General features: G+C 39.0%; 1 protein-coding gene and 1 pseudogene across 1 annotated transcript; both read left to right on the top strand.

The window, feature by feature from the left end:
* Positions 1 to 1,056: 1,056 nt before the first annotated feature.
* Positions 1,057 to 2,979, top strand: LOC129356647 (beta-1,3-galactosyltransferase 1-like). Its single transcript, XM_055026224.1, has 2 exons — positions 1,057 to 1,163; positions 1,825 to 2,979. The coding sequence occupies exon 2, from the start codon at positions 1,832 to 1,834 to the stop codon at positions 2,918 to 2,920; it is 1,089 nt and encodes a 362-aa protein (XP_054882199.1). The 5' UTR covers positions 1,057 to 1,163; positions 1,825 to 1,831; the 3' UTR covers positions 2,921 to 2,979.
* A 5,763-nt stretch (positions 2,980 to 8,742) lies between these two features.
* LOC129356653 (nuclear receptor ROR-alpha A-like) overlaps positions 8,743 to 13,932 on the top strand; it is a 36,921-nt pseudogene continuing 31,731 nt past the window's right edge.

The raw sequence follows: 13,932 nt of genomic DNA, 5'->3' as shown, positions 1-13,932 counted from the left end.
CTGGTGATCCGTCACAGACTTCCTGTGCAAACAGGAAGTCTGGAGCTGCAGCATTAAAGTTGTCAGACCACATTGATGTCAGTTATGTTACCTGGTCAATCACAGATTCTGCCTCCCAGATTTGTTGCACATTTTCTTTCATGGTCTTTTCAAAAAACACACTATTATTTTTTCTTAAATTTGGCCTGTCATTCTTTTTGTTTTGAATATTTTTTACCTGTGTGAATTTGCAGGCTTCATTTCAGTGTTGGTGAGAAGTTCAGAGAAACCAGCTGAACGTGGGAGAGTCTCAGGCAGAACTTTTAACTTGTGCTGCAGATTTGAATCTATGCAGTAACGTTTAACATTTGCATATTTTACATTGCACTTTCAATGTAAAGAAAAGGACTTATTTTAGGAAGGTGACAATATGATACATAAGAATCTTATACATATGATAAACTGCAGCTGATGTTAGTTTCTGAAAAGGATGTTGGTTTAGCTTTTTGTACAAGTTGCACCTTGTGCAAAACATTTCCTACTCTGGCAAAAAAATCTAAAAACCACCTCAGATTAACGAACTCCCTCATTAGGTTTTATGTAGATTGTATTTTTAATGAATAGAAACTTAATTCAGAAGATAAATGGCTTTGATTGGTCAGAATTATTTGTATTTTATGTTCATCTTCAGCCGTTATATGATGAATGGTGTCTTTTGTTTTTCAGCCCCACTGGCTTTTTCTTCTTGGTGAAACCCCAAGATTTTCCTTAGATACAAAAATGATTTCTTATTTCAATATATTTCACGGAGCCTAGTTTATTCTTCTAATTTGTTCAGTACTTGAGTTTTGGGTTTGTTTTGCACTTTGTATTATCTTCTCGTTCCAGTTTATTCCTCTTGTTAGCTTAGTTTCTCTTTTTAGGTGTTATTTTTGTTAGAGTTGGCATTTATTTCTGCTTCTCTCCTTATACTTCAATCTTTGCCATTTTCTCCCCTCATCAAGCGTCACTCGCTGCCTTCCCAGCTGCAATCAGTTCCCTGATTAGTTCCCTGATTAGTTCCTGTGTCGGCTCCTCTGTATATCTTCCTCTCAGAGTCATTTCTGGCCATTGGTTCCTTCAGTTTGCTCAGTCTGCGCTTTGCATTGATGCTCACCATCTCATGTTCTGGGTTCCCAGTTTTTGTAAGTGTTTTACACCTTATTCATGAAATCATGGCTCACATGACAACTGTTTTGTCTGCACTCTGGTTCTTTTCCGATGTTTGCTTCCTACATGACATTAGTATTCAAACATCACTCTTCAAATATTTGAAATTAGGTGAACTCACACATGTTGTCAATTCAAACACTTAGATGAGTCTCTTTCTTTTTTTGTCTTTTCTTTGCTTTGTTCTGCCTCTGCAAACCTCTGCATGTCCGTCGTCTTTAAATTGCTCCTAATCGCCTTTAAAACCCTGCGTCGTCTCGTCCCTCCATGTCTCCCGGGCCGATCCCTCGGATCCGACTCCTGCCCTCATCTGTTCGTCTGTCCAGGGGCAGCTGAGCTTTGAGTCGATCTGCTTCTTAACTTCTTTAAATCTGGTCTGGAAACTCCTCTTTCTGGATTAGCCTATTCTTCTTAGTTCATTTCTTCCTGTCTCTTTTGCATGGCACTTCTTTTCCAGTTGCTTTTGTTTTAAATTGTCTCTTGAGTGTCCTGAAAAGAGATTTAAGATAAAATCTATTATTATAAAAGATTTATTTTAGCCACTTTTTCGATTTCTATTCAGTAAACTAAATGCTTTGGTAATTCGGACAGATAAACATTAACATAATGTTTACATTTCTTTCATTTTGTTTCCAGACAGGAAATGAAGATCAATGATGGACGTTTTTCTCTGTCACGAAACCAATGCTTCTTCTTATTTTTGGTCATTGGAGTTGTGTTTTTTTACTACTGCACAAACATAAGGAACATGGCACCTGATTGGAACTTTAAATGGTTGATACAAAATAATTTGACAAAACTTTTCACATTCAGGAATGTTTCACTTGATTGGAACCGCAATTGGCAGACCCTAGAAACCCAGACGGCCCAACAGACAGCGGCTCCTTATGTGTCTCCTGGACCGTACTTGGTGGAGTACCCCTATGAGTACCACTTTACTATCAACCAGGAACTGAAATGTAAGCAGGAGAACCCGTTTGTGGTTCTGATCGTACCAGTAGCACCACGCAACCGAGCTCATCGCGACGTCATCCGTAACAGCTGGGGAAGTGAGAAGCTGGTGAACAACCAAGTGGTGGCGCTGCTCTTCCTGCTGGGGATGCAGACTGGAGACGATGCAGAGCAAGTCCACCAGCAGCTGCTGCAGGAGAGCAACGAGCATCACGACCTCATCCAGGGAGACTTTGTGGACTGCTACAAGAACCTGACCATAAAGACCATGGTGATGCTGGAGTGGCTGAACTCCTACTGCTCCAGCGCCGCTTACGCCATGAAAATCGATTCAGACATGTTTCTAAATGTTCCCAATCTGGTCAGCTTGCTCCTCAAGGCTCCAAGGACAAACTACATGACCGGCCTGGTGGAACATAGAGGACAAGTCTCCAGGGTTCCCACGTCCAGGTTCTATGTGCCTGTGGATCTGGTCAGCGATGATGTTTACCCTCCCTATGCTTTGGGTCTGGGCTACATTTTGTCTTTGGATCTCACCAAAAAGCTCATTGAGGCTTCCAGACACGTTAAAGCTCTTTACATTGAAGATGCATATTTGGGTTTATGTATGAGACACCTGGGGATCCCTCCAACAGATCCTCCAGGTTGGAACCTCTTCCACGTTTTTCCTATAAAATACAGTCGCTGTGAATACTCAAAGATTATCGCCACCACAACTCTTCAACAGATGGACCGTGTTTGGATTTGGAGAGACTTTAAAAGGCCGGGTCGGTACTGTTGATTGGTGAGAAACGTCCCATGCTGATGATTCTATATTCCATGAAACTTGGATATTATGAATAAGAATAAAGAGCTAATCTTATTTCAGTGCAGAAAAGATGCATGAAAATTGTTCTGGGAATTTGCCAAGTGCAGGAGGAAGTTGTGGATATTTACCAGTAAAACCAGTTTTCAGTTGACCTTTAGTCCTGTAACCAGGAAGTCTAGTTTTCTTTCTCTTGGTCATAAATTTATATCAGATTTCCATAACAAAATGTGAGAAAACTGGCAGAAAACATGAGGCTATGTTGGCTGGTTTTATCGAACCTTTAAATTTTGTATTTTATTAGGAGTGAAGAGGTAAAAACGATGGCGATCACTAAGGAACATGTGTGGATAAGTGCTGATTGTGGAAGTTATTTTGAATGTATTTTGGTTTCTAACTTCAGCTGAACATGAATTCACAACGAAATGCTGAGATTCAGCAGTTTAGTGAGAAATGGACATGAACACTCTCAGATATGAGGATCTAAAATAATAAAATGACTCAGGAAGGGCATTATCATTAAAACAACCCAAATATTTTTAAACATAAATGTTAAAAGACTCTCAGATTTGGAAGTCAGTTTATAAAATGTTGTTCGGTTGAATTAATTCTGCCTCAAGAAACAGTTGATTATGTTTTATCAAGAAAATAATTAGACTTTTCATTAGATTATCTGTAGACTGTCTGAACAGAAAAGTACATTTGTTTTCAGATATGGTGAAATAATTAATTGTATCAAGTGGATGGTTTGGGAAAAGCTGCACACTGACATCTTGTGGATAATTTGCACTGCAGCCAATCAGCATAAAACTCTGAATCCACAATATTTAATTCTTTAAATATTTGAAGGTCTCACAAAACCAAAGTCCACCTTCTATGGTCTTTTCTATTGAGACTGTGAGTGGCAGCTGGTCTGTTTCTGAAAACACTTGATTATTTAAAAATTATTTGTCTCTGGGCCAGTGGGAACCGAAAGAGGTCAAAATAGTTCCCATGTTCCTTTTGAGCCGTAGCAACTGTAAACTCAGCAGATATTCAGAACCTGATGCAACAGCTCAAAATACACAATGAACTGATTAATAATTGTCAATTTAGTTATCGAATAATTGCCAACAGTGGAGCACAGACTCTAAAACAGGCCAGTTGCTGAAGGAACAAAACAATCAGAGCAGAAATTAAGCAAAACCTCTTAAATCCTGGGTTAAAAATAGTGCAGCCTGTGACCAGAGGAGCCAACACTGGGATGTTTTAGCTGATTGACGGATTGAACCAACATGCTGGGTTTGGCCAAACATCCAAAGATGAGATTAAATGGATCATTATTTAAAGTTAAAATGATCCAAAAACTGAGTTGAAACTCATAACCCATCACAAGGTTTATTATACCACCGAATTTGGTCAAATAAAATAACATTTTGTTCAATTTCACTACAGAAAACTGTTTTTATTTCCATGTGATGCATAAATATAAGATATTCACTTATAAAAGTTACAAAACCTAAAAGTAATAAAGTTTTTTCTTTTTTAATATATAATTAAATCCCAACTACTTTGTCATTATTTGGTATTAGTATTGATGATTATTTGATTGATCATCAGAATAATTGGTCACTAAAATTAATGCTCGTCGCAGCTCTACTTTTGAGTTTTATTAAAAATAATTTGAATGAACAGATTCCTGTCTGTAATCTGAACCTTATTCAAAATAAGAGAACCACTTGATTGGATTTTAAGCATTTTATTCTCCCAGGCTGTCTTGGGATGTGACGGACGGTTCTGTTTCTAAAGTCTCTCACCAACAGGTCAAAGGTCAGGGATAAACAGCTGTTGTCAGTTTCTTGTTGTGAACCAGAGCGGCGCTCAGGACATTCGCGCTGCAGTTTTCATTGTACTAACAGCTCAGTTCAATAATTCAGCGCTGCTCTGTCTGTATGAATTATTGAGTCTGCAGGCCGTTTCTGCGCTGTGAAACCGCCTGCTGAATTTCTCCGCTCTCATCAGGAACAGCAGCTCCTCTGAAGCAATCGGCTCCCGCCGTCAGGAGAATAGATTTAAGTTTCTGCTGCGTTCAGTTCGTCTGACTGGAACAACATTTATCCATTTATTCAAAGTGTGAAGGAACTTTGTTACAGAGAAATGACCAGTTTAAGGGGAAATGATTAGAAACACAAATAAAAAGGTTATTTCTACATATTTTCAGCATCATGTTGGAAACGTTCCAAGTCAGATTTTCCGACTTCAAGGACTTTCTGTTGAATTTTGCAATCTGGAAGTCTAAATGTACACGGGAAAAACATACAAGTATTTTGTCTTGTTTCAAGTGCAAACATCTTGAATCTTGAAATGACACAAATTATTGACTGTAGCTAAAAAGGTTGGCTTTGTAAACTTTTTCACTTTTCCAGCATTACAATCGTAAGTTTTCAAACTTTTCACGCGATTTGGAGATAAAAAACAATACAAATGAACTAAAAAAAAACAGTTTGAAATTGATATTTGATGGTATAATTTATCACTGATATTAATGATGTCTTGTGGTTGAATTGTACACTTTACATCAGGGACAAGAGAAACTAAAATATAGCAAAATTTCACATTTTCAAATGTCTTTCACACACCTGACTGGTTCGACAAGAAAACACTTGTGTTAATTTAATACAAACAATTATTTGAATATGTTTGTAGAACATTTAAAATAAAAGCTAACCTTTATTTCCATCACACAAATCAATAAAAACAACAGGAATAATAAACATTCATTACATAGAAAGAATCCAAACAAATCCTATTGATGCAAATCCCCTTCAAATGCTCAAACAGAGCACAGTCACACAAAAACTAAAAATGTTCATTTTAGATTTTTTTGTGTTTAGCAAATAGAAATAATTTTGTTAATTGTTTCTGACCTGAAAAAATAAAGATTAAGTCTGATTTAATTTCACACAGGGAAGAAATAAAATGATATAACTGTAAATATTTTCCAGTTTTAGGCTTTTAATCAAATGTTTGATCAAACTTTAGTACAAAACTGTGCAGTTTGAATATCAAGCACATTCAAGGACTTTTATTAAGAAATTCAAGCACTTTCCAGGATTTCAAGCACCAGCAGACCCAGGAGTTTTATTCAGAGCTGATTGCTGTGTTTTTAGTTGCATAACTTCACTGAGAATCAAATTAAAACCTTCTCAGATGTTCCCGCACTGCAACCGAGCCACACGGTTTACTTCTCCAGCACAGTGTCACAATCATTTCATCACACCCAGCTCTGATGAAACTCTAAACTACAAAGGGAGCTTTTAAAATTATAATGCCCTGCATTAGCACTCAGTGGGTTTCTTTGAATCTAGATGCATTTTAATAAGTCATATTGCATAAATTAGGATTGCAGGGAGTTCAGATTGGAACAGGAAGCGTTTCAGTACCGACATTTAGGAGCAAAATTCCCTCTTCAGTGATAGTCTGTGAGCTACTGTGTAAAATACAAGTGAGTGTGTCTAGATTAAGTTCAGGTGAAAGCTTTGGCCTTTTTTTGACATGAGTAGTTCCTGCAGGGCAGCGTACCACCAGGGGGCGCCACCACGAGAGGAAAATACATCTAAGTTGCATGAAAGTTGTTTTTTGCAGTGAGTGCAGAGTTGGGTAGTAACTAGTTACTCTACTCATCTACATTTACTTGATTAGCGTTTTAGAAAAAGTTTACTTTTAGCAGCACTTTTACGATGCTGTACTTTTTACTTTTACTTAAGTAATTGTATTATGAAGTATTTCTGCTCTTACTTGAGTGAAATTTCTGGATTTTCTATCCACTAAATGAAAAATATACATGATTTAAGCAAAGATACACCAGACACAGAGCTGCAGTTTTTGCTAAAGTTTCAGAAGTTTTTTTATTGATATAATTTGATTTGGAAACATTATTTTGCCTGATTTTGTTATTCTTTGTTATTTATATGAATTATTGTCATTTTGTTCCTTAAAATACCAAAACTTCACTTAACCTTTATTTTGATCTGTCTGATGATGTAATTTAAATGATTGATGATTTGATCAGTTACTTGAATTGACTGTTTACCTTTTTGACTTTTATTTTTTGGATGGATACCTTTTACTTTTACTTGAGTAAAACATGTTGATGTAGTGCTCGCCTAACTGCAGTGTAATTTTTGGGTTCTTTGCCCACCTCTCAGTGAGTGGAGAGTCAACATGAACATGCATTAAGAGATTCGACTAAATAATTGAAAGTGTCACCTCAGCTCAAAAAATGCAGATTCTTACTTTTTGAATGTGGCTTTCAAGACAAGCTGGACAAGTTTTTACATCTTGATGAGACAGAAATGAGCAAAATTTGCGGGGAGATCTCCTTAGGCTGTTTACTGCAGGTGAAAGAGAACTGCCAGCTACTTCTCTCTGCTAAATAATCATAAAACCCAGCTCTTTTATTTCATCTTAACTAATTAGGATGATGAATCTGGAGCAATATTCTGCTGCAAAATTCTTCCAGGCAACTCTTGCTTTTGGCAAAAAGAGAAAAAGGAATAACGATGATGAAAAGGTGGAGGTGGAGGCAGTAAGAAAAGGCTGCATGAGTGAAGGCAGTTTACCTGCTACATGTTGTGGATGCTTGTTGCCCTTTGGGAGGATTTCAGGCTCATCTGATCTGCGGTCAGATGAGCCTGAGCTTCACCTGCCAAAAACAACATATAATGATAAAATCATTGAAATTGCTATTTTCACCCTGTGGTTCGTAACAGAGTTTTGAAACCTGCAACAGACTGAACGTTCTGCTTTGTGTGTGAAATGTTTTGTTGTTGTTTAGTTGTTGTCAGTTGCTATAGCAATGAGTACAGAGAGAGAAAGAAGTGGTTTGATTTGGATTTAATGGTTTTTCTGCATGAAATGAATAATATCTTCATGTCCAAGTCTGACTGAGTTAACGGAGTTATTCTGCTACTCATGTATTCAAATTGTTTTTTTGCCCTCCAGTTTGTCCGCATGCGAGAAATTTCCTTATCTAAACCAAAACATGCAGATATTTATATCTGTAAATATGATTATGAGTAATATAATATAATATAAAACACACAAACTTGTCAAATTACACAAAAATCTGAACGAAAAAACGATGCGAACTGGATTTTGATACGGTGAGGCCAGCTGTCAGGGGGGAGGGTGTAAACTTTTTCCTTGTTATGAAAACTCGTTTTTATTTGTCTTTTGCTTGAGCAAAGCAAAGCCAACTGTTTTACATGCAGACAAAAAAATTAATTCCATATATAAAACAAAACAGTTACAATTAGTGTGTGAACGATTCTGAGTAAAAAACTGAATATTTATGGGGGGTGTCTTTACTTTTTCAAATAAATTTATATTCCAAAGCATTTTCATCTGATCTGCAGGACTATAAAAAATGTCTGAGATCAAGATGATGATGAGGTTTTATATTAAACTAATTTTTGCTTAAAAATAATGTACATGTTTTTACAGAGGAAATCAATTTATGAATTTGTGCTTTAAGCCATGAAATTATGTTTTTGAAAAAGTGAAATATTTTAATTTAAATGAAAACATATATCAACATGAACTCTCGGTGTAAATACAAAAAATAATTATAAGTTTATTAAATTCTTATAAAATTCTCGATATTTCTGAAATGGTAATATTTTATTATAATTTATATTTTCAAGATGCACATTTTAAAAATAATTAAAGCTGTTTTAGACCATTTTAATGTTATGAAAGTGACAGTGAGCTGAGCTGAGGGCCCCCGGCCTTTGAGATCTTCTGGTCGCCCCTGCTCCGCTGAACTCGCATGTCAAACTCTTTTCCAGTTGAAACTCCGCGGCTGCTGTTTGAGTCTCAGCCTCCAGAGAGGGCGGGCAGAGCTCTGCACAGCGCCGCCTTCCCTCTCCTCCAGCCCGGCTGCGCTGCGCCGCGCTGCGCCGCTCCGGACCGGACCGGCTGCTTCCTCCTCCTTCCTCTGGATTTCTGCTGCTGTGGGGGATTTTCCTCCTTTCGGTTCCTGAATGGAGTCGTCCCGACAGGATTCGGTGGCTGACGCGGTGAGGAGTCGCTCGCAGCCCGGCGAAGCCGCCGCGGAGACGCCGCTGCCCGCAGCGGGCAGGACGCACAGCCGCTCCGACTCCTCCGGGTCCAGTCAAAGCAAAGGTAGGAGCGAATGATCCGTCCAACCGCTCATGAGCCAGGCAGCAGCTGCAGCTCCGAACCCGCTGAAATGGAGCTTCTGATTAATTGTGTCCTCATTAACGAGCCCACGGGCCACGCAGACCCCCGCTGAGCTCCGCGGGACGAGAACTTGTCCAATCCGCAGAAAGACCATGAAGGTCGGCCACAGGGTTGCAGCCGCACCGTTAAGTTCTCTAAGTTATTGGACTTTAACTGAACTACCGCAGTGACGGTACCGAGGCGTTAACCCGCTGTCAGATGATGATGATGATGATGATGATGATGGCAGAACAACATGTGGTTCAGCTGATTGTCAAAAACTGTGATTCTTCTCAAGCTGTTGCATCGTTTAGCTTGGCTCTGTCAATAATCCTGGATCTAATCTGGGAGGGATGGATGCAGGGATTATCGGACTGATGGGTTAATCCAACATTAATCCAGTTGCTTGATTAATTATAATGGAGACTTTGGGAGAACCTGGGAACCTCCCAGTTTGAAAACATGAGAAATAACATGTGGTTACAGGTGAGAGTCAGAGCGTAGCGAGTGTCTCTGTTGACCTTTGGACAGGTGACCTGGCCAGAGGTCAACCTGCAAGCATAAGGACAAGGATGTGAAATAGATCTGAACCTGCTCTGATGTCATAATCATCCTCTTAAAGAGACGGAGTCCCTTTAATTCCCTCTGGTCTGTTTCTGCTGATGAATCCCATCATCTCTGTCAGACCCACATGGCATCCTGTGAGGTCACGACCCCTGCAGTCGCTGCTGCCGCTCGGCGTTGGTATGCCGCCGCTCACACGGAGCTTCATTGAGTTTCCCAGAGCAGAGCCGGTTACGTAACAGCTGCTGAAGTGGAAAAAAAGCCTCCCAGTGAGTGTGTGAGCTGGGAGGAACTGGAGACGATCGGATCGCCTTTCTCTCCCCGAGACTCTCAGCCCAAAACCGACGGCGAAGGCCGGGGAAAAGTAAATACAGACGGGTAAATAAAACGTCCAGAGGGACGTCGGTGGGTCAGACGCCCATCGGTCCGATCGGCTCCCCGATGTTTACCGGAAAGAAGCAGAATCAGAAAACCACGACGGCGAATCAGGCGTAAAATTCAACCTCAGAACATTTCTAGAAAAATCTCAGAAATTTCTGAGTTTGAAAAGTTGAATATTTGCTGAATGAAAACCAGAAATTCTGACATTAATCTCTGAAATTTTTTAGATGAAAACTTGGAAAATTTTCAAAAGTTGAACATTTAAATAAAGTCAAGTTATGGGAAAAAAGTGATAATATCATTATCCAAGTTCTACAACTTTATTGTCAACATACAAAGACTTTATTCTCATATTATTCTGACTTTAATCTTTTACGACTTGATTCTTGAAACGTTATCATTTTTTTCAGTGTGGCTTCAATATTCGTTGTATTTCAGGATTGTTTCCATCAAGCAAATTTATTTTTGTAGTTTCTAGTTTGTGCAGTTTTCTAACCTCCAGGCTGAGTCGCTGAAACTCTTCAAGTCATTTTGGATCTTCATTAAAAGCTTCAGTGTTCAGAGATCTGCTCGCCTGCTTCATGCTGCCATGCAGGTTCAGATGCCTCTGGTGGTGAAGGCCTGCATTGTTTAGTCAGATTGTGCCAAATTGTGGGACGGTCCCACAATTTCTGTTAGTTTAGGTGAAACTTTCTATTTATATTTGATCTGAAACATTGAAATGTGACAGAAAAAGAACTGAAAAGAAGAAATACTTTGTTCTTTATGTTTCTGTCTGGTTGATAGAATCAGTTGAAATGAGGGTTTGTGGATTCACTGCTAGAAAATCCAGTTGTTTTTGCTCTCCAGTAAGTAAAGGTCAAGCGTTTTAACTGGTTTCCATTTCCCTCCCTTTAGTCGTTAAGACCTGGTTTAGTTGGCGCGCCGGTGATGCAGACGAAAGCGATTTGGACTGAACTTTCCACTGATCCATCCCTTATGTAACAAACTGCGTCAACTTCCTGCTGAGAAAAACGCTTCTCCTTTGAATTGACAGTAGACAAATCGGCAGTTTGTTACTGGAAGGAGGAAACTTGGACCTGGGAAGTCAAAGCCTGGTGACGGAGCAGCCAGGAAAACCCACATGGCACCAGAAATCTGAGCCGTTCCTGGTTTCACCGCCTGATCTGAGCGATGATGAGAGCGCAGCTCAGGTTGGCGGTTTGCAGCGCGACTGTTTTCACTTTTCAAAGCTTTGGAAAAAACGGCTGTAAAGTCATTTATTCCTTCAGATGTAACTTGTTAAACGGGACAGATCATTCTAAAGCCACTTTTAAGCTTTTAAATACACTTTGTTAGACTGCAGACAACCTAAATGCTCTCAGAGTCTTTTACCCTGGGAAAGCACAGGGCGACAGTGGACAGAAACCTCCTGCAGGACCAGAACCGGGCTTTTTGTTCAAACCCATTTCCACACTACACAAGTTCACAGCAGGGTTTTAATGATCATGTTTGTGTTTTTCTTCCGTCTCCAACAACTCAGAGCCCAAGAAATCATTACAAATGGCACGACTGCAACAAACCTCTTAAAATGTTCCCAAACGGAGCGTTTGACTCTTAAACTCTTATTTGTCCTGCAGGAAAAGAGAAAAACCTCCTTTTCCTCCCTCGTTTCTCTCAGTTCATGTTATTTTCTCTGTAATTTCAGGGATTTTCAGCCTTTATTTCCTGTTTTTTCCGTCCTCTCCGAGTCGTCTCAGCCCCTCCAGGGCTTCTGTCTCGCCCATGTTGCTCTCGCGTCACGTTGCTTCAACCTTCATCTCCAGGTGGCCTTCAGTGTTCGGCTCCTTTACCTTTCCTTGTGTTGTTTTTCTCCGTGATGAATCTGAGTCTGAAGTTTGTCGCTTTAATTCAGGACAATGCTTCCAGAGTTGCTGATAAATTAACGTTTAATTCTTCTGTTAAAAACAAATTCACCTCCTTTTTGTTAATTTTCTGTTGTTTTAAATGATCTGAATGTATTTTTACCCCAGAAGCATTTTTCTGATATATAATCCCAGTCATAAGGGGATTATGAAGCGAAACGTCTCTGCAGGGCTGCAACTAATGATTGTTTTAGTGATCAGTTTTCCACTCTGCAGGTTTTTATTTAAACACTTATTTCTAATACAATATTAGAAATACATTAATAATGCACCGAAACAAATAATTAAATCCATTTTTAAATCAGAAAATAAAACATTTTATTGCCTGGAATGTAATCACAGCTCTCATTTAGTGAATGCTTGAATTTTATCAATTAATAATTAGATATAAAAAGTTTTTTGCAGGATGCTAATCAGGTGAAGCTAAAACTGCTAAAACATATTTACAGATGAAAAAGTTTTTCTTTATCTAAACTGAAAAAAGTTAGAATATTTTGAACAGTTTTATCTGAACTGCAGCTCTGAGTTTTTGAGTCAGTTATTGATTAATCAGTTACTGAATCACAAATCATTTGATTAATTGTGATTAATCTGATTAATCGTTTCTGCTCTACGTCTTTATTGGCTTCTTGTGTTCTGGGTGTAAGTCAACATGTTTTCTAGGGAAGAACGGGGGTCAAAGGTCACATACTGAAAACATGCTGCAACATGACGACCCCGGTGCACCTGCCGCTGCTTCCACATGTTTCCGTCTGGGAGGTCGAGTCTGACCTCGGATCAGCTTTCTGAGTGGTTTTGACGATGCAGACATTTATGTGTCTGGTCCGTTGCCTGAGCTCCACCCTGTTTGGTCGGCTGGTCGAACCGCTGCGTTCTCTGCACAACGGCTGCTGGAAAAGACAAATGTTTTGTTTTTAACTTGCCATCCAGAAACCACTTGGTGCAATCTTGTTGGTTGCGCAGGAGGCTGCACTTCTGCTTGTCAAAGATGCACAGTTGTTTAACTGTATCCATTTTCACGTGCGAGTGTTGTGTTTGGGGCGTCGCCAGCAGCAACTTATTTGCATTTAAAGTGACAAGAGCTCATTTTGAGAACTCAGAACTAAGACTGAAGGAATGAAAAGATGTTTCGATGCTAAAGTTTTGATTCTAACCTGTTCAGGGAAAACAGGTTGGAGTTGAAATCATCCTTCAGTGAGGATGATGGTTTTCCACTCATAAAATAATTTAGTAGTTTTTCAAAACCATAAATCTTAAACTTTTACCTTGAACCAGTGAAGTTCTGTGATTCCCACTGAAACTCCCGACATGCTGTTGCCTCAAAATGCTAATGATGGATTTCAGCAGAGAAACGCATCAGATCAGATGAACTTTATCATGTATGACAATCTCTGCGGCTGCAGATGTCACTAAATATTATTTACTGCGTCAGAAACACAGAGCTGCATCAAAACAGTAACAGAGTGCTACTGTCACCATTTCAGATCGTCATGATCACATCTGCATAATTGCTTTAATGATTTTCATGAAAAAGGTGAATTACATGAACAGAAATGTCAGATTTTCACCTTATTTACAAAACCTGAATGTGGGAGCAAAGGAAGAAATAACGACACAGACGTCAAGATGCATGTCAGTAAATAATCACATCATGACAAAGTTCATTTATTTAGTTCACAATTCAAGCTTATAAAGCTAAATGACCAACACTGATATAATCTTAATTCATTTCTGTGAATTTGAAGATTTTGGCTCACAGATAATGACAAAATTCAGTCAGAAAATGTGAGGAAATAAAATTATGCTTTATTTCCAAAGGGTCATTGCTAATTAAGCTGGTTCACAAAGTTCTGCATCCAGTCATAATTATAGAAAGTTGAGTGGAAGGAAAAAGTGTGGTAGCAACAGGGATAACAG

The sequence above is a fragment of the Poeciliopsis prolifica genome, unplaced genomic scaffold (genome assembly GCF_027474105.1).
Source record: "Poeciliopsis prolifica strain line A6 unplaced genomic scaffold, Auburn_PproV2 SCAFFOLD183, whole genome shotgun sequence".
NCBI classification, from domain to species: Eukaryota; Metazoa; Chordata; class Actinopteri; order Cyprinodontiformes; family Poeciliidae; genus Poeciliopsis; species Poeciliopsis prolifica.
Note: the sequence above shows the minus strand (reverse complement) of the source record. Positions and strands in the feature narration are given on the sequence as shown.